Source organism: Cetorhinus maximus, chromosome 13 (genome assembly GCF_964194155.1).
Source record: "Cetorhinus maximus chromosome 13, sCetMax3.hap1.1, whole genome shotgun sequence".
NCBI classification, from domain to species: Eukaryota; Metazoa; Chordata; class Chondrichthyes; order Lamniformes; family Cetorhinidae; genus Cetorhinus; species Cetorhinus maximus.
Genome location: NC_135891.1, coordinates 2,072,129 through 2,096,513, shown reverse-complemented (window position 1 = coordinate 2,096,513; position 24,385 = coordinate 2,072,129). Strand labels below are relative to the sequence as shown.

Genomic DNA, 24,385 nt, shown 5'->3' with positions numbered 1-24,385 from the left:
TTTCTGTTAGTGTCCCTGTCATGTCAATCCACGATTAAATGTGTCAATAATATTTGCCTCAACCACTCCCTGTGGTGGCGAACTCCACAATCTCACCGCTCTCTGAGTAAAGACGTTTCTCCTGAATTCCCGATTGGGTTTATTGGTGACAATCTTATATTTATGGCCCCTAATTTTTGACTTGCCCACAATTCTACTCTGTCGGAAAGTGAGGGTGTTTTTTAATGAGCGAGTCATGTCTGTAGTGACGTAGAACCGGACCTGATTCCTTACCTTGGATACTAAACTGGCTCTATACGCAGCGAGTGCTTTCAAGTATTCCTTTTTTGCAGCCTCAGTTTTCCTCTTGTATGCCTATTAAAAACAAAATAAAATTCCATCGTCATTCTATTCTTAACTGAGAAAACCAAATCAAGGTCCATGATGCAACCATGCTTCAAAAGAAGAGGAGAGATGATAAGATCGGCCTAATGTGACAACTAGTTAAAGCTGCATTTGAGTTTTTAAAGCCTGTGGATTATACAGGGAAGAGGAGGTCTGAGGTGATAAAGAATCCTGGCAGACTGAAGGGTGGCAAATGTAACCCCACTGGTTAAAAATGGAGGGAGGGACAAAACAGGGAATTACAGACCGGTTATCCTAACATGAGTAGTCGGGATAATGCGAGAGTCTATTATAAAAGGTATGATAACAGGACACTTAGAAAATATCAACGGTATTAGACAATGTCAGCATGGATTTATGAAAGGGAAATCATGTTTGACAAACCTGCTGGAGTTTTTTGAGAACGTAACTAGTAGAATAGATAAAGGAGAACCAGTGGATGTGGTGTATTTGGATTTTCAGAAAGCTTTTGATAAATTCCCATATAAGAGGTTAGTGTGTAAAATTAAAGCACATGGGATTGGGGGTAATATATTGGCACAGATTGACAATTGGTTAGCAGATAGAAAACAGAGGGTAGGAATAAGTGGGTCTTTTTCAGAGTGTCAGATGGTGACTAGTGGGGTACCACAGGGATCTGTGCTTGGGCCCCAGCTAATCACAATATATATCAACGATTTGGATGAGGGAGCTAAATGTGATATTTCTAAGTTTGCTGATGACATGAAACTTGGTGGGAATGTAAGTGGTGAGAAGGATGTTAAGAGACTTCAAGGCAATTTAGATAAGTTGAGTGAGTGGGCAAATGCATGGCAGATGCAGTATAACGTGGATAAGTGTGAAGTTATCCACTTTGGTAGGAAAAACAGAATGGCAGAGTATTATTTAAATGGTGATAGATTGGGAAATGTTGATGTACCAAAAGACCTGGGTGTCCTTGTACACCAATCACTGAAAGCAAGCATGCAGGTACAGCAAGCAGTTAAGAAGGCAAATGGTATGTTGGCCTTCATTGCGAGAGGACTTGAGTACAGGAGCAAGGATGTCTTACTGCAGCTGTACAGGGCCTTGGTGAGACCACACCTGGAGTATTGTGTGCAGTTTTAGTATCCTTACCTAAGAAAGGATATACTTGCCATAGAGGGAGTGCAGCGAAGGTTCACCAGACTGATTCCTGGGATGGCAGGATTGTCGTATGAGGAGAGATTGGGCTGACTAGGCCCTGTATTCACTGGAGTTTAGAAGAATGAGAGAGGATCTCATTGAAATGTATAAAACTCTGACAGGGCTGGACAGACTGGGTGCAGGGATGATGTTTCCTCAGGCTGGGGGGGTCTAGAACAAGGGGTCACAATCTCAGGATACGGGGTAGACCATTTAGGACTGAGGTGAGGAGAAACTTCTTCATTCAGAGGGTGGGGAACCTGTGGAATTCTCTACCACAGAGACTGTGGAGGCCAAGTCAGTGAATATATTTAAGAAGGAAATAGATAGATTTCGAGACTCTAAAGGCATCAAGGGGTATGGGGAGAGAGTGGGATATGGTGTTGAGATAGAGGATCAGCCATGATCATATTGAATGGTGGAGCAGGCTGGAAGAGCTGAATGACCTACTCTTGCTCCTAGTTTCTATGTCTCTAAGAGGGTCCATTATTTTGAGTTCCTGGGATAAGAGAAGCAAAGGAAAAAGGGGGAATAAATTGGATAAAGAGTTGAAGCACCAAAACAGTGGAGGAGAAAAGAGAGTATTTCTGAGCATAAGACAGAGTATGAGAGAGTGGGAAGACTGTAGTTACCACCTCACTGATTGTTTTGTGGTCTTGGTGTCTATTACAGGCGATAACACAACTTGATACGCACACAAGATCAGGGCCTTTTCGCAACGAGTAGCTAAACAGTGTGGGAAAAGAGGGCCCTGTGCACTGACTCTCCATTCAGTAGAAAGCTCCATCATTACCATCATTAAGTCCATTCAAGTAATGTTTACAGTAAAATCGCAACCAAATCCATCTATACATTGCCATCTTTATCAACATTTCTCAAATTGGGATTCCGGGGGTTCAGTATGGACTTACCAGGGAGCCAGAGAAATATTGTGAAAGAGCGAGTGGGGAGACGGGAGCAGAGTGTGGCTGCCCTGGGTGCAGCAAAGAGTGAGATTCCTGTCTCAGTGAGGAGGAGAGGGGCACACAGGGGAACACTGAGAATGGCAAGGAAACAAATACCTGCTTTCTTAAAAAAGCATTATTAAAAGACTCTTTACTTGCAGCTCATTCATATTAATAACTATTCAATAGTATTATTATAGAGGACGGACTGTGATTATTAATTCATTTGAAAAGAATTTCTTCAACTGAAAAACATTTTGAGAATTTTTTGTCTGTATGACTGAATCGCCTAACATAGCAGGGTTTATTGTCCAGTGTAGCATTCGGCCCTGCTCCTCCTCCTAGCCCAGTTTTTCTTTTTGTGGGTGAATGGTTCCACAGGCACAGTGCCCTGCTACCCTCTTTTAAAGCTTCTGCTCATGTTTTCACCTGATCTGCTGCAGAACCTTATAGGGCCCATGTTTAGAGTTCCCAACTCTGGTGGGATATAATCCTGGAGATTTTGTTACATGGCACCCCATCCGCAAACATTCACTCCCTCCGCCACTGATGCACAGGGTGTCCCATCCACAAGATACACTGCAGGAAATCGCATATTTCAACAGAGCCTCCGAATCCCCCAACCTTTACCATCCAGAAGGACGCGGGCAGCAGACACATGGAAACACCACCACCTGCAAGTTCCCCTCCAAGCCACTCACCATCCTGACTCAGAATTATATCGCGATTCCTCCACTGTTGCTGGGTCAAAATCTTGGAACTCTCTCCATTTCATCTTTCCATTTTTGGCCTCCTAACCACTCTGACTCTGACGATGAGCTACACAAGACCTGTCAACCTGTCTTTTCTCTTTTAGAGATAGATACTATTTTCTTTGTTCACAGGATGTGGGTTTCGCTGGCTGGGCCAGCATTTATTGCCCATCCCTAGTTGCCCTTGAGAAGGTGGTGGTGAGCTGCCTTCTTGAACCACTGCAGTCCATGTGGTGTAGGTACACCCACAGTGCTGTTAGGAAGGGAATTCCAGGATTTTGACCCAGCGACAGGGAAGGAACGGCCGATATGTTTCCAAGTCAGGATGGTGAGTGAAATCTTGTTGAGGCATCAGGGGACTCGCCCGCCTACAGCCTCTTTTCTGGACAGCCCACTGAAGCACAAGCCAATTCGGCAGTGGTGGGCCCTCGACTGGAATAAGGTCCCCGGGGTGGATGTCTTGCCCAGTGAGAACTGCTGGCCAATCAGCAGCACCGCAGAGGGAGCCCCAGAGTCCCAGGACCGCGGAGTGACCCGGACAAAGGTAAGTGCTGTGTGGGGTTTGGCGGGGGAGGGGTGGAGGGGGGAGGTTTCCTGGGGCGGGGATCATGGGGAGGAATGTGCAGGGTATTCAGAAGCAAGGGCAGGAGGATGGCTCTCAGTGCGCACCCCCACCCACCCGCCCACCCCTCCCACATCCCCCTTCCTGATGTCCCGTTCCTCGATCGGACGCTGTGAGTGCCTTTGATGCACCCCACTCCCCTGCACCCCACTCCCCTGCCCCCTCACTCCCCCCGGCGGGGGTGACAAGCTGCTGCAAGGTAGCAGTTGCCGTGCACGTCGCATGGTGCCAGACTCACCTGCAGCTGGGTTAATCCCAGCAGGGGTGGGATGAGGCCCTAAGGTCATTAATTGGCCATTTAAATGCCTCAACTGTCAGTGGGTCAGGAAGGTTGACCGTGGGCCTTCCCCCCCACAACCCCCAGAACTAAATTCGGGGGCAGGCGGGATGGTGCTGGGTTCATTACATGCCCTTCCCCCCGCCAGGCTTGCTATTGGCCAGAGCAGAAGGTTCCTTTTGTGCCATTCCAATATTTTCTGCTCTTACTTCCTCCTCTAATGTTACTGCAGAATGAGGTGGCATCAGGAGCCCATTTCTATCAGGAATAATTCTGTTTTATAGAACCAACCCATCCAATACCTTGGCTAGCATATGCCTTTGTTAATTATTAATGTGTGATATACATATTATGAGGGACTGAAGTGCTTTCTGATGGCATTAATAAGCTGTGGATAGAAGTCCTCATGCAATAAAATGTTAAATTTATCCTGCTCATTAGAATTGGAGTTATAAATCTCACAGCAGCAGAGATTTTCAAACTTTATGCTGAAGACTCTCAGTCACATGGAGAACGAACAAATCAAAAATATTGTCTGTTATCAGAAGGAGAACTGTACTCTCCTTGCAGAATTTTGGTATCTGCAGCAGAAATAATAAACTTAGAAAAATAAAGAAACTCTGGTGTCATATAAGCCAGAAATCTGGTCACTCTCCCATGTCACACCCCCATCCTCAATCCCCACATAGACATCCCTAGGGAATGGTTTGAAAACCTCTACTTTCTAAAACTGGTCTATTTGAGGGAGGGGCTGGTCATGGCTGAATCAGGACAAACACTGCATTATTCACTTACGAAAATAGGGAGAAGAGGAGGCTATTCTGCCCATCAAGCCTGTTCTGTCTTCAGTGAGATCATGGCTGATCTATGACCTAATTCCATATACCCGCCTTTGTCCCATATCCCTTAATACCTTTGAGTAGCAACAGTCTATCAATCTCAGATTTAAAATTAACAATTGATCGAACATCAATTGTCATTTGTGGAAGAGAGTTCCAAACATCTACCACCCTTTATAGTGTTGTGTGGTACTACCACCGTGCTAAATGGGATAGATTTCAAACAGATCTAGCAACTCAAGACTGGCCATCCATGAGGTGCTGTGGGCCATCATCAGCAGCAGAATTGTACTCGAACACAATCTGTATCCTCATGGCCCAGCATATCCCCCACTCTACCATTACCATCAAGCCAGGGGATCAACCCTGGTTCAATGAAGAGTGCAGGAGGGCATGCCAGGAGCAGCACCGGGCATACCTAAAAATGAGGTGTCAACTTGGTGAAGCTACAACACTTGTGTGACAGCACCATAAGCAGCAAGTGATAGACGGAGCTAAGTGGTCCCACAACCAATGGATCAAACCTAAGCTTTACAATTGTCATGAAAATATAATAATTCTCATAATATTATTGTGATTTATTGTAAAGGTAGGTTAATAGTGGGATTTGGATAGTTTCTGTGTGTGTGTGTGGGATTTAATTGAATTGCAGACAGCTGGTCTGGAGGCTTTGAGTCATCAACAAGAAGCTGGGTTTGAAATGTTAAATATGTAAACATAGCTGAAGTTTTAGGATGTGAGGTTTGAGGAAAATTTGTATTTATAAATAAATAAGGGTAGTTTGAATTTCAAAGAGATGGTAAGATGTTACACCTAGAAAGAGGAAGCTAAGCCAAACAGTGTGTTTATTTTTCCCAAAGGTTACTGATAATATAAAAAGATTTATATTATGAGAAATGTAAAGTTCCAAAGGCACATCGGAAGAATGGAATTTGCATTAAAAAGGAGAAATATGTATAAAGGAGATGAGGCTGTGTGTCAGAGGAGAAGGCATTTTAAGATCTAACAAGTGTGAAAAGCCTCCAGTCTCCGTGCATCAAGTTGCTGTCTACAGGAACCGAAGCTGAATTCTCCTATCCAGGGTATCGTGCTGCCTTGCCTGGTCTGTTTAAATCTATTTGTTTTCACTGTTGCCTTAATGGAGGTGTAACTGAGAGCCAGATTAATTAGGGATTTTATGAGTTATTATAGTAGTAATTTGTACGCCTATGTAAGTGCTTGAAATCTTTTCTGCTGTTAATAAATGTTTAATTTAGTTTTCTAAAAACCTCTGGGGCTGAATGTACCCCTCGTCGGCGGTGGGGGGGTGGAGTTGATGGGCGGGCGTGTGTGGGCGCGCTTCCGATCGGCGCCCCTGATCGGAGGCCGGGCGCCATTTTAGGTGGGCAGGCCAATTAATCCCATTTAGCACGAAAGAGCGCACTCATCTCCTTGAGGCTAAGTGCAGCCTCAGGGAGATCAGCTCTAAATGTTAAAAAGCTAGAAATAGAAAAATAACATTTCCCTAACATGTCCCCTCATGTGACAATGTCACATGAGTTGGGACATGCTCATAATTTCCAAAAAAACTTTATTAAAATTTTAAAAACTCTGCATGAAACCTCATCCCGCCTGTGCATGAGGTTTCATGTTTTTTCTACTTCCCACCGGGGCTCCTGGCCTGCCCACCAACCTTCCAGTGCAGCTACAACACCTAATGTACCCAGCAACTGCTCAGGTATGTCCTGTCCACAAAAATCAGGACAAATCTAACCCAACCAATTACTACCCCCATCAATCCTTTTTAAAAATGTATTCTTTCATGGGACATGGGTGTCACTGGAAACGACAGCATTTGTTGCCCACCCCTATTTGCCCTTGAACTGAGTGGCTTGCTAGACCATTTCAGAGGGCAGTTAAGAGTCAACCACATTTCTGTGGGTCAGGAGTCACATGTAGGCCAGACCAGGTAAGGACGGCAGATTTCCTTCCCTAAAGGACATTAGTTAACCAGATGGGTTTTTCCAACAATCGCCAATGGTTTCATGGTCATCATTAGATTTCCAATTCCAGATCATTAATTGAAGTTAAATTCCACCAGCTGCCATGGTGGGATTTGAACTCATGTCCCCAGAGCATTAGCCTGAGCTGCTGGATTACAAGTGAAGTGATGGTACCAGTACAACACTGTCTCCCCTTTAGATCATCAGCAAAGTGATGGAAGATGTCTTCAACAGTGCTATCAAGTGGCACTTTCTCAGCAAAAACCTGCTCACTGATGCTCAGTTTTGGTTCTGCCAGGGCCACTCAGCTCCTGACCTCATTACAGCCTTGGTCCAAACATGGACAAAAGAGCTGAACTCCCGAGGTGAGGTGAGAGTGACTGCCCTTGACATCAAGGCTGTATATGACCAACTGTGGCATCAAGGAGCCCGAGCAAAACTGGAGTCAGTGGGAATCAGGGGGAAAACTCTCCGCTGGTTGGAGTCATACCTAGCACAAAGGAAGATGGTTGTGGTTGTTGGAGGTCAGTCATCTCAGCTCCAGGACTCACTGCAGGAGTTCCTCAGGGTAGTGTCCTCGGCCCAACCATCTTCAGCTGCTTCATCAATGACCTTCCTTCCACCATAAGGTCAGAAGTGGGGATGTTCGATGATGATTGCACAATGTTCAGCACCATTTGCGACTCCTCAGATACTGAAGCAGTCCATGTCCAAATGCAGCAAGACCTGGACAATATCCAGGCTTGAGCTGACAATTGGCAAGTAAAATTCGTGCCACACAAGTGTCAGGCAATGACCAGCTCCACAAGAAAGAATCTAATCAGCACCGCTTGATATTCAATGGTATTACCATCGCTGAATACCCCACTATCAACATCCTTGGGTTTACTATTGATCAGAAACTGAACTCGACTAGCCATATAAATACTGTGGCTACAAGAGCAGGTCAGAGGCTAGGAATCCTGCAAGGAGTGACTCACCTCCTGACTTGCCAAAGCCTGTCCACCATCTACAAGGCACAAGTCAGAAATATGATGGAATACACCCCACTTGCCTGGATGAGTGCAGCTCCCACAACACTCAAGAAGCTTGACACCATCCAGGACAAAGCAGCCGGTTTGACTGGCACCACATCCACAAATATTCACTCCCTCCACCACTGACGCACAGTAGCAGCAGTGTGTACCATCTACAAGATGCACTGCAGGAACTCTCCAAGGCTCCATCGACAGCACCTTCCAAACCCACGACCACTACCATCTAGAAGGACAAGGGCAGCAGATAGATGGGAACACCACACCTGGAAGTTCCCCTCCAAGCCACACACCATCCTGACTTGGAAATATATCATCGTTCCTTCACTGTCACTCGATCAAAATCCTGGAACTCCGTCCCTAACAGCACTGTGGATGTACCTACACCACATGGATTGCAGTGGTTCAAGAAGGCAGCTCATCACCACCTTCTCAAGGACAACTAGGGATGGGCAATAAATACTAGCCTAGCCAGCGATGACCACATCCCCATAACATATAAAAAATGTAATTACCTAATTTCACTTTTGCAAGGTCTGGCTCTAATTTTTAGACTATGCCCTCTAGTCCTAGACTCCCTAAGCAGTGGAACTAGTTTCTCCCAATCTACCCTAACTGTTCACTGGTGTGTCCTGTGTCTGACAATGGGTGAGCCCTGGATAACTGCCACGAAGGTTAAGCCACTGACATTGAGCTGCATAAGCCACCACTGCACCCTCCAGAACTGAACTATAACCTCTCGCACGCGTATTATATCACAGCACTTCAGGTAGCTCCACCCAAACCATTGTGCCTGTGCATATGAATGAGGCAGAGCCTATTGACTTGGATGACCAAAGAACCACCTGAGGAGGTGACCCTTCAAGGGTGTGTGTGGGTTTCTGCTAATGGCACCCACTGTTGTAAGTGAATTTCTTCCTTGTGTTGGTGGATTTATTTCTCTATTCTCCTTTTTACAGGTTCAGCGTGAAAAATAGTCGCATTTATAAAGTGCCTTGTCACATTGAAAGTTCTCAAAACACTTTACGCAACTATTCCTTTTTTTTCTTTATTTTTCTTAAGCGTACTGACCATTAGGTGGTGTGGTTTGTGATAAACTCTCGGGGGAAACGTCACACCACAATAATCAGACAATCATGTCCCAGTAGATAGTGTCATCCCAGCGCAACAGAAACAATGGGTGACCTAACTCCCGGTCCGATTGCGAGATTTAGCACAATAATGGACCAGGTTCAAGGTCAAACCCTTCAAGGGGAACAGGAGTCATGAGCAGAAATTCTGGGGCATCTCATGCGCTAGTAGCTATGGAATGTATCTCAATCTCCATTATTTCAAATTAAAGGCTCTCCTGCTCCTCCAGACTCACTGCACAAAAATAAACAATGTACACGCCTTTATGACGGGGGTTGCTTGCTAGGCCGCAAACCTGCTTGGCAACCCCATGGAGGACCACTTTCTCTGAGGGTATGTTCGCACCGCCATTAGCACATGAAAGGGACCTATCACTTAAGGTTTTTTTTGAGCTTCCTCAGGGCCATGTAGGCCATAGTCCCCATCCATAGAGAAAGATATGCAATGATGACTAATTTTGAGTCCAGTTTGCCATGTACACTCAGTGTCTGCTCCATCTTGTTTACAGCTCGTTTCCTAAGTCATGATAACTCATTTTATTCACTCTGGAAGGATTGAAAGCTGCATGGGCATGGCCAAGATTTCAACCCAAGATATTTTGGTCCTGGATCCAGCAGTATATCCAACCCATCCTGAAATGTCCAGAAGCTGCTTTGAGAACATGGTCGGAGCTGACCATGTTGGATTCTGTCACTAGTTTATGTTAGTCAGTAATTTGAAACATTTTCAATAGTTCTGCAGCAGGACTAACTGTTAATAAAGATCTTCTATCTAAATGTAAGACCTTATATATGGATCTCTCTTCTCACTTGAATGCTGGGACAATCCTTCCAGGGTTTTGCTCCTTTAGGTTAACCTTTTCTATATTCTTCTTGTTCCCTTTGGATGCTCCTCAATGCAGGTGAACGAGAAAGACTGAGCTCCAACAGTCACAGAAGCACAGAATGCTTACAGGACAAAAAACATCGGATCTGAAAACCTGAACCAGCTCTCTGCAAGCTCACTCAGCCTGTCCCATTCTGCACCCTTTCCCCATAATCCTGCAACATCTTTGTCTTCAGATGTTTATCCAATCCCCTTTTGAAAGCCACGATTGAACCAGCCTCCACCACACTCTCAGGCCGTGCATTCCAGATTTTAACCACCCGCTGCTTAAAAATATTCTTCCTCACACCACCTTTGGTTCTTTTTCCAATCGCCTTAAATCAACGTCCTCTGGTTCTTGACCCTTCTGCCAATGGGAACGGTTTCTCCCTATCTGCTCTGTCCAGACCCCTCATGATTTTGAACACTTCTAACAAATTACATCTCCACCTTTTCTTCTCCAAGGAGAACAACCCCAGCTTGCCCAGCCTTTCAAAGTCTCTCATCAATGGAAGCATTCTTTTAAATCCTTTCTGCAGCCTTGATCTCCAAAGCCTTCCCATCCATCGTAACTCTCACTCAGAATGCATTCTGCAACATGCAATGCAAGGCAAATGGTTAAGAAGGAAGGTTTTAGTTGTCGCATAAGCTGATAAATTCATCCCATTAAATTATATGACAGAGTGAGATCTTTGCTTCATCACGTGATTGGTTGGAAGGATTCTCACAATGGTTTCATTTTATTTTTTCCAAAAAGCCATTGAATCGAAACGAGAAAAAGGAAGTGTTGCTAGATTTAGGGAATAATGGGCCATTGTAGATGGGAGCTGGGCATGAATAATGGTTCCATGGATTGTGGGATTGTACAGACCAAACTGTCCACTGTGGAATTCTTTGTCAGCGAAAGGTTTATGTACTTACACACAGCACACATGGAAGGGACAGTGAACAGGTACAGTTTCCCATCTCGTAGCGGGCAGGACATAAACTTCAGTGTGATAAAACTGACATAAACTGGTCAAGTTTTAATTTCGAAATTGCACGGCCTAACTAATGAGATTCGGAATGACAGAACGTTTCAATAAATTATCATGCCTGACAGTTTCTAATTAGAATGAAGCAATGCAAATCATCACAAGGAAGTGTACCAGCAAAGGGTCACCGAGTACAGTGTAAAACACAGCTGAACCGAGCATATGCCGGGGTCGAGCTGCTGATCTGATAAAGTCCCCGCAGAATTACCTGCTAATTGGAACTTAATGAAATGTTCTTGTTTTATGATATATTAATTAAAGAGACAGTGTTTCTGGATCTGAAATAAAAGGTACATGACTTTGTCTAGTGTGGTGGTGTATTAGGAGGGGTTTTAACATGTGTCAATTCACCCTGTGCTTACAGAGCATATCTAGTTAATGGGAGAGAGTTCATTTATTCCAAGATTGCACCAGTGCTATTGAATCCACTGCATTATCTAACTACACTCTTCACCGCACCTTTATTGCTATTCTTTCAGACTGTCTCAGCCCCAGGACTCGTCGAATTATGATTAAATTTATAATCCTTTGTTTAGTTCTCCAGAGGAGAATGATTTTCTGTTTCAAATGCACCGTGAGGAGCCGGGGCTCAGAACAGTGATGGATCTCACTGAGCAGGAACTACTTTAACGCTGACTGAAGCCCCGGTACTAACTCGGGCTGAGGTTGGGATAGGCTGGGATAGGGGACGGGGACAGCGGAGAGCACTGCCGCAGAGTTCGGCGGTCTGGAATGTTCCTGAGCTGGACTGCCTCGCCCCTCAGCTCAGTAGACCGCACAGTTTCCAGTCAAAGCCAAGAAGACACAGAGCCAGTAACATCCTAATGCCTTCAGTGTGCACAAAGCCCCCCACCCTCTTCCCCAGCCCCCCGCATGGGACAGGCAGCCCAGCCACGCTTGGTTTGTCCCTGGTTAAAATGGCAGACGAGAAAGCATCAGGACTGTGGCACAGCCGTTCCTGGTTGGCAGGCTGGGTGGGTGGGGGTGGTTATGCGGGTGGGGGGTGGAAACAAGGTTTGCCATCTAGTTATTTGGCTGAGGGTCTAAGGCAAGACCAAGGATAGTGGGCGGGAAGGCAAGGGGTGGCTACAGGGAGAGAAGGCGAGGGATGACCAACAGTGACCCCACATTGAGACATTCCTTTCCAGTGTTGGTTGCTGGCTGTCCCTTTATGGACCACAGGTTGATCTGATCATTCTGAACTCAGCAGAACCAGCAAGATCCAATTTCACCCTCAAGCGGAAAAGGGGAACCTACGGAGACTGATAGAAATGGGAGGAGTAGCACAGGGTGGTCCAAGTAGCAGATTTTATAATAGTTTGAAGTTGTTTGTTAAGATAAAGCTGCAGAAGTCAGTGCGGAAAGCATTGGAGAACTGAAACCTCGAGGCAATCAAGGTGTGGATGAGAATTTCTCTAGCTTTGCAATGAGGTGGGGATGCAATGATGTGATGGAGGAATGGAAGTAACCATCCTTGGTGTCAAGGATTTACTAGAATGGTTCCAGGGCTGAGGGACTTCAGCTACGCAGACAGACAGGAGAAGCTGGGAATGTTTTCCTTAGAGCAGAGAAGGTTAAGAGGAAATTTAACAGAGTGTTAACAATCATAAATGATTTTGATAAGAGTAAATAAGGAGAAACCATTTCCACTGGCAGAAGGGTCAGTAACCAGAGGGAAACAGATTTAAGGTAATTGATAAAAAAGCCAGGGAGGCGATGAGGAACTTCTGTTTAGTCAGTGAGTTGTTCTGATCTGGAAGGCTCTACCTGAAAGGGCGGTGGAAGCAGATTCAATGGTAACTTTCAAAAGGGAATTGGATAAAATACTTGAAAGGAAAATGTTTACAGAGTTGCAGGGAAAGAGTAGGGGGAGTGGGACTAGTTAGATAGCTCTTTCAAAGAGCCAGTACAGGCACAATGGGCTGAGCGGTCTCCTGCTGTGCAGCAAGATTCTACAGTGTTAGTCTGGATGTGGAGTTTGACACTCAGCTCAGGGTGGAGAAAGACAGTGAAACTGTGCAGCATTGGGCTGACCCTGAGCGAGTGAGTGGTGGGGAATCGGGATGATACCATCAGAAATCAAACAGGATGGCTTCAGAATTGCTGATGCCAAAATGGAGAAAGTGCAGGTTTATCCTGTCAGACAGCACTGCACTGAGCTAGTGATGGGGCAGTAAAATCAGAATACATATGGGAGCTGAACCTGTGCTTAGGTAAAGCACTCCTGATAACTGAATGTTGGAGTCAACATTCATTCTTCATAGTTTTGGAATGTGACAACAGGTTAAGAATTTCTTCTCAATGTAAAGCCCAATCTGGGCTCTTCATTTGGCCTGGCAGCCCTGGTTTTTATACAAGGAAACCAATTAACCACTGAGTTAAAGTATTGTCTAATACTGGACTGTCAGCCTACTATCATACACAAAGAGTGAGTGATCAATTGATGGGAGTGACTGAACCTCAAAAAATAACCTACTGCGGACCCAAAACTTGGAATAATAATGTTTCCCCTCAACTCCTGCTTGGAGCTTAACATCCCTCATTAATAGTCATTGTTGTCCTGTGTCTGGGTTTAAATGATTAAATGATGAGGTTACAGCCAGGGTCTGTATTCTCTGGAGTTTAGAAGATTAAGGATGATCTAATTGAGGTGTTTATGATGATTAAGGAATTTGATAGATAGAGAAAAAATATTTCTTCTGGAGAGTTCAAAATAAGGGGGCTGAACCTTAAAATTTGAGCTAGACCATTGAGGGCTGATGTCCAGAAGTACTTCTTCACAAAAAATGGTAGTGGAAACTTGGAACTCTCTCCCACAAAAAATTGTTGAGCCTGGAGGTCAAAAAAATTTGGAAACTGTGATTGATCCATTTTTGTTAGGAAATTCTATTAAGGGTTGTGGAACCAAGAGACATAAATAGAATTAAGATAGAGGTCAGCCATGATCTCCTGAGGGGCTGAATGGCCTCTCCTTGTTCCTGTGAAGGGAAAATTAAAATAGTTAAGGGAATCGGTCTTTACTTTTGTGGTAACTGAGCTGTGAAGGGAGTTGACAAAGGCTACTGAGGAAATTGGTCACTGAGAGTTTTGAAATGTTGGGCACACACTAAACATCGGGAAGAAGGGTGTTCACACAGACCAATATTGCCACATGGAGCAAGTCATCAGGCAAGGACGATGGAGAGTGCAAATGAGATCAGACAGATGAATCTTATGGAGAAAGAAGAGGTTGAGGGATACAGCAAGAAAGCAGTTAGAAGGAATTCATCAATTCAGAAAGCCTGTGTTTGTTGGGTCTGTTGTAAAGGAGAAAAATGTACACAGATTCAGGGAGAGAATTATCAAGTTTATGCCAAGGCAGCTGAAGGCACGCACCAATAGTAGTGGGATTAAAATCAGGGACGGGCAAGAGGCCAGAGTTAGAGGAGTGCAGATATCTCACATTTGTAGGGCTGAAGAGGGTTCTAGAGATAGGATGGATGTGGGGGAATGGGGGCGGGGTCAGAGAGGAGTGGGGTGTGGTGGGGAATGGTGGGGTTTGAACACAAGGCTAAGAATTTTAAATCTGAGATGTTGCTGGATAAGAAACCTATGCTGCTCACTGAGCAGAGCTGAGACATTGCAGGAGACCAACCAAAGCTGAGAGGATCTTCTTGTCTATTTCTTTCTCTCTGCCAATTTATTCAGTGTTATCAAAATAAGCACCAATTGCGAACATGTCCATCTGCTGCACCATATGGAACTTATCAATTCTGCCTGAGGGTTTTGATTTTATTTATGATATGATCTTGCTATGATGGTGGATTTAATTTACAAAGGGTTAACTTTCAGACATAAACAAAGTGTTTAGAATGTTTAGTTTGGTCCCTGGGTTGAATACCTGAGGATAAGTGGTGAGCGAATTCATATCGCTCCAGATTGGAGACAGTGAGGAGTTGTTGAGCAATCACACAGCAGATCAAATCCAAGGGTCCGAACTGTCTGGCACTCAGCAGGAGGCTGGAACTGGATGGTTCGTGTGAGAAGGACCTGGAGCTCGCACACCAAACACGAGAGAGTTTCATTCAAGGTGGTAATTTTAATCGACAGCTCAGCTGATTAATTATAATCAGATTGAGGGAGGAACCAATCATCATCTTCCTTCCATCTCTGTGAGAAGATGGATATGCAGCAATTCCATTGGTGATGGGATAAGCTTTTTTTTTTATTCTTTCACAGGATTCGGGCATTGCAGACTAGGCCAGCATTTATTGCCCATCCCTAATTGCCCTTGAGAAGGTGGTGGTGAGCCGCCTTCTTGAACCGATGCAGTCCATGTGGTGTAGGTACACCCACAGTGCTGTTAGGGGCCACTTTCGCTGATGGATGAGACCAATCCATGAGAGGCTACAATACTGCACAACAACCGGGCGGTTATCAGGTTGTGAGTTGTTTTCGGTGCTGACGCCAGCTGCAAAGCTACTGCAGCCACTGGTCATCATGGTGGTGCACACTGGCCCACAGGTAATGTCACCATTTCCCTCTGTAGTTGGCTAGTGTCTCCCATGTGACAGAACAAAGAGCAGCCTTTTCTCTCCAAAGAAGTCAGTTGGCACGAGATCTTCTCTTGTCCCCCTCTCTCTATCTCTCTCACTCCTTCACTGGCCGTCTCCCTCTCTGCCAAGTCAAGGTGATGGAGAGACCCCAGGCATAGATAGAAACATGAATGGCCTATAACTGGGGAAGATCAATACTGTTCAGCTCAAGGTCAGATGTGAGCTTAGCCAATAATGGTGAATATTTAGTTATTTGCTAAGATATCAATGGCAACGGGAATGTTGATTCTCACAGGAAAGCTTTATTTTGTTAATTCATGTATTGCATGTACAATAGTCCTCAACATCATCTCCAAAACCCATAAAGTCTCATGGCATCAGGTCAAACATGGGCAAGGAACCTGCCACATCAGGTCATGAATGGTGGTGGACAATTAAACAACTCACTGGAGGAAGATGCTCCTCAAATATCCCCATCCTCAATGATGGAGGAGCCCAGCACATCAGTGCAAAAGATAAGGCTGAAGCATTTGCAACAATCTTCAGCCAGAAATGCCAAGTGGATGATCCATCTTGGCCTCCTCCAGTGGTCCCCAGCATCACAGATGCCAGTCTTCAGCCAATTCGATTCATCCCACGTGATTTCAAGAAACAGCTGAAGGCGCTGGATACTGCAAAGGCTATGGGCCCTAACAATATTCCGGCAATAGTACTGAAGACTTGTGCTCCAGAACTTGCCGTGCCCCTAGCCAAGCTGTTCCAGTACAGCTACAACACTGGCATCTACCCGGCTATGTGGAAAATCGCCCAGGTATGTCCTGTACCCAAAAAGCAGGACAAATTCAACCTGGCCAATTACCGCCCCATCAATCTACTCTTGATCATCAGTAAATTGATGGAAGGGATCATCAACAGTGTTATCAAGCGGCACTTGCTTAGCAATAACCTGCTCACTGATGCTCATTTTGGGTTCCGCCAGGGTCACTCAGCTCCTGACCTCATTACAGCCTTGGTTCAAACATGGACAAAACAGCTGAACTCCCGAGGTGTGGTGGGAGTGACTGTCCTTGATATCAAGGCAGCATTTGACCAAGTGTGGCATCAAGGAGCCCGAGCAAAATTGGAGTCAATGGTAATCAGGGGGAAAACTCTCTGCTGGTTGGAGTTATGCCTAGCACAAAGGAAGATGGTTGTGGTTGTTGGAGGTCTGTCATCTCAGCTCCAGGACATCACTACTACAGGAGTTTCTCAGGGTAATGTCCTCAGCCCAATCATCTTCAGCTGCTTCATCATTGACCTTCCTTCCATCATAAGGTCAGAAGTGGGGATGTTCACTGATGATTGCACAATGTTCAGCACCATTCGTGGCTCTTCAGATACTGAAGCAGTCCATGTCCAAATGCAGCAAGACCTGGACAACATCCAGGCTTGGACTGACAATTGGCAAGTAACATTCATGCCACACAAGTGCCAGGCAATGACCATCTCTAACAAGAGAGAATCCAACCATCGCCCCTTGACGTTTAATGACATTACCATCACTGAATCCCCCACTATCAGTATCCTGGGGGTTACCATTGGCCAGAAACTGAACTGGACTAGCCATATAAATACTGTGGCTACAAGAACAGGTCAGAGGCTGGGAATCGTGTGACGAGTAACTCACTTCCTGACTCCCCAAAGCCTGTCCACAAGGCACAAGTCAGGAATGTGATGGAATACTCCCCACTTGCCTGGATGAGTGCAGCTCCTACAACACTCGAGAAGCTTGACACCATCCAGGACAAAGCAGCCCGCTTGATTGGCACCACATCCACAAACATTCACTCCCTCTACCACCGATGCACTGTAGCAGCAGTGTGTACCATCTACAAGATGCACTGCAAGAATTCACCAAGACTCCTTAGACAGCACCTTCCAAACCCATGACCACTACCATCTAGAAGGACAAGGGCAGCAGATAGATGGGAACACCACCACCTGCAAGTTCCCCTCCAAGCCACTCACCATCCTGGCTTGGAAATATATCGCCGTTTCTTCACTGTCGCTGGGTCAAAATCCTGGAACTCCCTCCCTTTAGCTGCGCAGACTGGTGTTGGGCAAGGGGGCAGGGAACCTCCTGTGGGGGTCCCCTGTGCCCATCAGAAGCACCCCCTGCAAGATCACACTTTCCCCTTTACCCTCCCCACCTCTGGCATCTTAAACCCAGACCCCCATCTCCCTCACAAACATCCCTGGGCCCACCAACCTCAACGCCCCACCTCTCTCCCCACACTTACCTTGGTGTCTGGCTCCCGTGATGACCTCCACTGGGGACTGCAGGGAGTCCCAGCAGGGGCCACTGCTCCCGTCTGGTGCTGCTGGGACCACAGAGCCGCTGACCATCTGATTGACTGGCAGCTCTTTAAGTCGGGACTTGCTGTCCCTGGGGGGTGGAAATCCCACCTCCGGCCTATTAATGACCAATTGACTGTTAAATCACAGTGGGGCAGCCATTCTTACCCTTGGTGAGCTCCCCATCTCGGGGTGCAGGGACTACAGAGCCCGGCAAAACCCAGCCCATCGAAAAGTAAGCACAGAAAGAGGCCATTCTGCCTGTCATGTCTGTGCTGGCCCATAGAAAGAGCAGTTGCGCTTTGGCCCACATGCCCGATTTTTGTCTGTAACCTATCAGCTCCTCATTCTCAAGCACCTGTCCGACTCCCTTTTCAAATTATTTATGCAATCAGCTTTTATCACTTTTCAAACACAGTGTTCCAGACCCTGACAACTCCCTGAGTGAAAAGATTGTCCTCGTCTCCCCTGCAGAACTTTTCTCAATGATTTGGTGACAAACTAAGATCGGATCCTTCACTTTTGAGACCAATTCTGCATATTAGACAGGGACAGTTAATGGGTAAAAAAAACTCATTGGAATCCTTTGTTGAATTTAATTTTTTGTTGGAAAGGGCTGCCTGATTCCTGACATGACAGGCAGAATGGTCTCTTTCTGTGCTTACTTTTCGATGGGCTGGGTTTTGCCGGGCGCTGTGGTCCCTGCACCCCGAGATGGGGTAAGAATGGCTGCCCCACTGTGATTTAACAGTCAATTGGTCATTAATAGTTTTGGCTAATTTTGGTAATTAGCCATAGTCCAGAAAGGACCGTAGATATCTCTCTCCATTAGAGAGAGACAATCCATCATTTAGCTTGAGAGACATCGCTCCACATTAAGAATGGGGCAGCTGAGGAGGTAGAGTCAGTGCAGAGATTGAACCCACACCCTTGGTGTTATTCTGCATCACACTCTAGCCAACTGAGCTAACTGATGAGGAGACTATCTGAATGCACCATGCAGATTCAAAAGGGTTAAAAAAAAAAGCCTCAGAGTGCAATTTCCAGAACAGATGTCCTTGAAGCAAATGCAAGGGCAGGGAAATTGCTGTTCTTGTATTCCTGAGCATGAATCGAATCACTAAGCAACAGACACAAATAAAAACTAGGAAATGAGGACATTAGGAAAGTCTCTCAGGACGAGCATGAATCCTTGGTGTAGAAAGATTTGGCAAGCAGGAGAAAAACTGAACAAAATGTGTGGGGTGTGACTGTGCAAATCTACACTGTCTGAACACGGGCAGTCAACAAGTGGCAATGGACAATGTGGTCAGATATAGGGGATGTATACCGAGGGTTAGATTAGCGCTCTGATATCTATCTATAAGGAGCAAATCCAAATTAGGTAGGCTTAATACTCGCCAGAGCCAGAAGCACTGGGAAGGCCATTTTTGTACCAATCTATCAGGTAAGTTAACAAGAGACCTCATCATCTATGCCAAACATGTGCCACACATCCAATCAGAAAATTAATCTATTTACTATGTATTGGATTCTTAGGTGTGAGATTGAGTCAACAGACTCCAAGCAGGAATGTATCTGAATCTAAATTGCTCTAAGGCAAATGCTCGACAATAGTCTGTTCATTATTGGGAGTGTTCACACACACTGGCTCACACAGACACGCAGTCTAACGCTGCCGACGCTGCGAGATGGACACAGCTTTCTCAGCAGCTAAACAGGAATAGTGGTGGATTTGGGCTACAGGTGGGTTATAGTGACAGGAGTGAGTCAACCCACTTTACAGTGGAGTGGGGAACTGAAACCGGGGTTAAGGATGAGGCCACAGAGGGGATGGGAACAGGGGTCTAGAGAAGAGGGAGTTTGATTGGATCAGCTCAGTCCTGATTCGGCTTTGATCCTGTTTTAATCGAGTTACACTTTGTGCTAACCTCAGGCCGATCTCAGAGATGTCCCCAAGCGGCAAAAGGCAGGAGCTGCACAGTATTTCAAGTATTTGTTCTCATCCCGAAATGGTTGAAAACAAGATGATTGGTTTAGATGAATAAGATGCAAAAATGTCGACTGAAGCCATTGGGCTTGAATTTTAGCTGCTACTGGGCCGGGATCAGAGGCAGACACGCCCTAAAAACCTAAAAACTGGCCGACCTGCTGGTTACCTGGGCCCATCCAGCCCCCGAGCCATTTTCCTGCAGCCAGAAAGGGTGGGGGGGGTGGAATGGGGTGTGGGCAGAGGGGGGGGGATGTGGGCAGGTGGTGGGTGTAGGGGGAGGTGTGGCAGGGTTACTCCCTGTACATGGCGGGTAGCTAATAGTGATTAACTACACATAAAGCCAGTTAAGGAGGCCGGCTGGGTTTATCCAGTGGACCGTGTCAGTTTATCTGCCTGGGGGCAGCTCCCAGGCAGCAGACTGGAGGACCAGTGTTCCAGCTGGGTCTGGGGGTCCTCCCTCCCTGCCTGCCCGGGTGCAGCAGCCACAGGTACCCTGTGGGGGGGTGGGGGCAGCCCCTACACTGTGGAGGCCCAGCTGCAAAAGGCCACTTTTAAAATTTCAAATTCAAAATGTTGGAGAGAGGGTGCCCCCATTTCAAACCCCCCTTTCCCCCATTTCCCCTCCACTGAAGCTTACTGCTCTACTCGAGCTGGGAGACCTCTGATTGGCTCTTCAGCTTCGAGAGCCCGCCCACTGTCCTCAATTGGATGGCAAGCCCACCTCTGGCCAGGAATTGGCCGGTTGGGACACATCACATTGAGGTTTCCCTTCAAGTTTGTGTTTCTGAGCCACACTGTCCCTGACAGTCCCGTAGGGAAACCCTACTCCAAATCAGAAATCTACCCCGAAATCACTCACCTGGAAGTGAATTCCTCTTTGGCTGTTTCTGGGGTTCGATATGTTCCCCTTAGTTAAGGGCAGAAAGGTCAGTGCTGAGGATTAAAAGATTTTCTATTTTTCACACCAGGTTTACTATTGGACCCCCCTAGAGTAAGTCAAGCCGTTTTAGGTTAATGCTGTCACTTTGCTCCCAGTCCCAGTCCCATCGGATCAGTTGACAGCGTTCTAACCTTTGATTCAGAGAGCTGTGGGCTTAAGCTCAGCTCCAGGGCTTGAACATACAGTCCAGACCAATACCCCAGTGTGGTACTGAGGGAATGTTGTCATGTTGAAGGTGCCACCTTTCAGATGAGACATTAAACTCAGATCTTGCCTTGGGATGTAACTGAACTCATGACAGTGTCTGATCACCATGCTAAGCAACACCTTGATATTAAAAATCTCATCCTTCTTTTCAAATCCTTTCCTGGTTTTGCACCTCCCTATCTCTGTAATCTCCTCGAGCCCATCGACCCTCTGAGGTAGGTGCGCTTATCTAATTCTGGCCTCTTGAGAATCCCCGATTTTAATCACTCCACCATTGGCGGCCGCGCCTTCAGCTGCCTGGGGGTCCTAAGCTCTGGAATTCCCCTCCCTCATCCCCTCTCTGACTCTCTACCTCACTTTCCTCTTCTAAGATGTTCCTTCAAACCTACCTCTGTCTCAGCTTTTGGCCTCTTGTTCTAATATCACCTTATCTGGCCTGGTGTCAAGCCTTGCTTTATAACACTCCTGTGAAGCACCCTGGGATGTTTGATTATGTGGAAGGTGCTATATGAAGGAAAGATGTTGTTTCTTGATCAACATTTGTTGCTCAACCAAAACCACCAAGTAAGTTCCTACAATAGCCGATCAGTCCTGTGTTTGCTGTGTGTGGGATTTCACTGAATGTGCGGTTTAGCTGCCACGTTTGCCTTTGTTAGTGCTCACACTTCAAAGGTCACTCATTGTGAAGGGCTTTGGGAATGTGATAAGATTCTACATGTAAATCCAAGTTCTTTCTTATTAACCAGAGTGAACGGTTTCCACTCCCACACCCGGCTGCCCTGTAACCTCAGGGAGTGAGATCGCCGCTTATTCTCCTCGCCCTCTCTGCTGTGGAATGGATCCTCCAACAGGTTTATGGAGGTAAAAACAAGGGCAGGATTTTGCCCTCGTTGGGCAGGCAGCGGTCGCGAGGCCGAATACTGACCGCGATCGGGCCCCGGACATCGATTTCACGCTGGCCGGCCAATTAACATCCAGCCAGCTGGCAATGCCCGCTGCAGTGTTGCTGGTGGTGAGGGCGGGAGGAGCACGAACACGGAAGTGTGTGTGTGTGCCCGGGGGGGGTGTGCACATTAAAAACTCCCTGAGCTGCCTCAGGGAGCTGAAGGTTTATTGCAATAAGAATAAAGATATTAAAACATGTGGCTCTGTCACATGAGCAGGGACATGTTAAATATGAGTGTTAAAAGGTTTAAATTTTTTTTTTAAATCACTGGTCGAAACCTCATCCCACCCGTGGCTGTGGTTCCACCAAGAATGTAAAGGCCGCTTGGCCTTCTCGTCCGCCTGACAACCGAACCGTCGGACGGGCAGTAAAATATTCGAATCAATGAATCGATTAAGGGCCTTAATAGGCTGGTTAATTGTCGGAGGGCATGCAGCCGCCTCTCGCTCGTGCCCTCCAAGCGAAATATCGCGAGAGTGCACGATGACATCAGGACTCTTGCCCGATGTTATCACACACTGTTTTACTCTCATTCAGGCTGGCTGAACACTCGCCCGACAAGAGAAACATTCAGCCCATGATGTCTCCTCTATCCCTCTCATTCACCCTGTTGCTCCTCATGCTCATTGCTTTGGAATAAAATCCTCTATAACTTGTTAAACAATTACACTCAGATAAAACCACCACAGAAGATTTGATCATGGGATTCCCTGGACTGTGCTCACTGACCCCTAACTAGCTCAGGCCATACTATCCAGCCACTTCTCTACAATCTTCAATCGCTGATGTATAGATGCAGCAGTTCATTCCAGTTCCATCTCCTGAGATGATGCATCAATTTTACAGATTAATAATCTATAGATGCACTTCCAGTATCTAAAAACTTCAAACACTGAGACTCTTGGTATTTTTCCTTTACAAGGAGAGACAGTTTAAGCTTATGAGAGAGTAAGCACATTTAGTTTGTGTACTTTCACACTTGAGAGAATGGTAGGGAGCATTAGAAGCATTTCTCAGACTGATTAACAATCTGCTTAGAGCAACATGAGCCTCCTTCCATAGCCAACAAGTCCTGCAGTGGGACTTAAAACCAGGGACCTTCTGGCTCAGTTATAAAGGCGCTACCAACTGAGCCACTCAGACTCCACCAGCATCCACACGTGAGTGTGAGTTCATGTGAGAGTGGGTGCAGTTGAATTGCGCTTTTACTCTCTGTGTTGCTTTTCGTTGCTTTCCATTTATTGTTTCCTGTTTTACACACACCTACTGCCTCAGGAAAGGTGAAGTGATATTGTCACTGGACTGATAATGCAGTGACCCAGGGTAATGCTCTGGGGACCTGGGTTTGAATCCATCATGGCATTTGGTGGAATTGGAATTAATAAAAATCTGGAATTAAGAGTCTAATGATGACTGTGAAAATATTGTTGTAAAAACCCATCTGGTTCACAAATGTCCTTTAGGGAAGGAAATCTGCTGTCCTTACCTGGTCTGGCCTACATGTGACTCCAGACCCACAGCAATGTGGTTGGCTCTTAAATGCCCTCTGAACAGGGGCAATAAATGCTGACCTAGCCAGTGACACCCACGCCCCATGAATGAATAAAAATAAAATAAATCCAGTAAATTGAAGACAATCCTTGCTTTTTACAACAAAATGTAACCAAAAAGGTAAGTTGAAACATTTCTCGTTTATGTCTTTACCTGTTTCTGCTCCTCTCCCAGACCATCCCACATTGAAGCGACGATTTTGGAAACATCTCCGAAGGTGGCATTGGGGTTTTGACCTTTGATTGCAGCTTGTGTATCTCTGAAGAACAGGGCGTAGGCGGAGACCGGCTTCTGTGGCTCATTTGGGTCCTTCTTCTTCTTCTTCTTCTGTGTCTTTGTCTTCTTGCCCATGTCCACTGACGGTCTCTTCTCCCCACTGATCTGTAAGGCAAGGAGTTGGTGAACGTTGACCTGATATCTTTAGCTGCAACACTGCACAAACATTCTGTGTGGCTGTTAGCAAATGCGGTCAGCTTCATAATATTGACCTGTCCTTGTCGTCTACTGAGTGGCTTCACTTAGTGTCACCAGTTCTGGTTGAATATCTACCGAGAGTTCTCATCACCTGATCTTCTGCCTCCAATTGCCCCACCCCCCATTGGTCACCTGGCACGTCCATCCTAACATCCCGCCTTCCAATACCCATTGGAGTAAATCAGCTCGTCATTACCCGATTGGATGATTTTCTGACCTCCAATATTTCTAATAATTAGTAAACAAAAGTGTTTAAAGAAAATGAAAATAAAACATTTTGTTTTCATTGCCCCCCCTGTCATTTTTCTCCTGGGTTTTTGCTCGTTGCAGTATCTGGAGATTTCTGGAGAAATCCAGGCCAGTTCTGGAGGGTTGGCA

The 24,385-nt window shown here is 46.0% G+C and overlaps 1 protein-coding gene across 10 annotated transcripts in view; it reads right to left on the bottom strand.

Moving 5' to 3' along the window:
• tox2 (TOX high mobility group box family member 2) overlaps positions 1–24,385 on the bottom strand; it is a 225,498-nt gene that overhangs the window by 4,023 nt on the left and 197,090 nt on the right. For all 10 annotated transcript variants that reach the window (XR_013578398.1, XM_078554782.1, XM_078554781.1 and 7 more), the window contains 2 exons: positions 23,687–23,914; positions 274–354 (listed from right to left, as the gene is read on the bottom strand). Coding sequence is in view for 9 of the 10 variants with exons in the window: in XM_078554782.1 (XP_078410908.1) it covers positions 274–354; positions 23,687–23,914 (309 nt within the window). In the remaining variant the exon portion in view is untranslated. The remainder of the gene's footprint in view (positions 1–273; positions 355–23,686; positions 23,915–24,385) is intronic.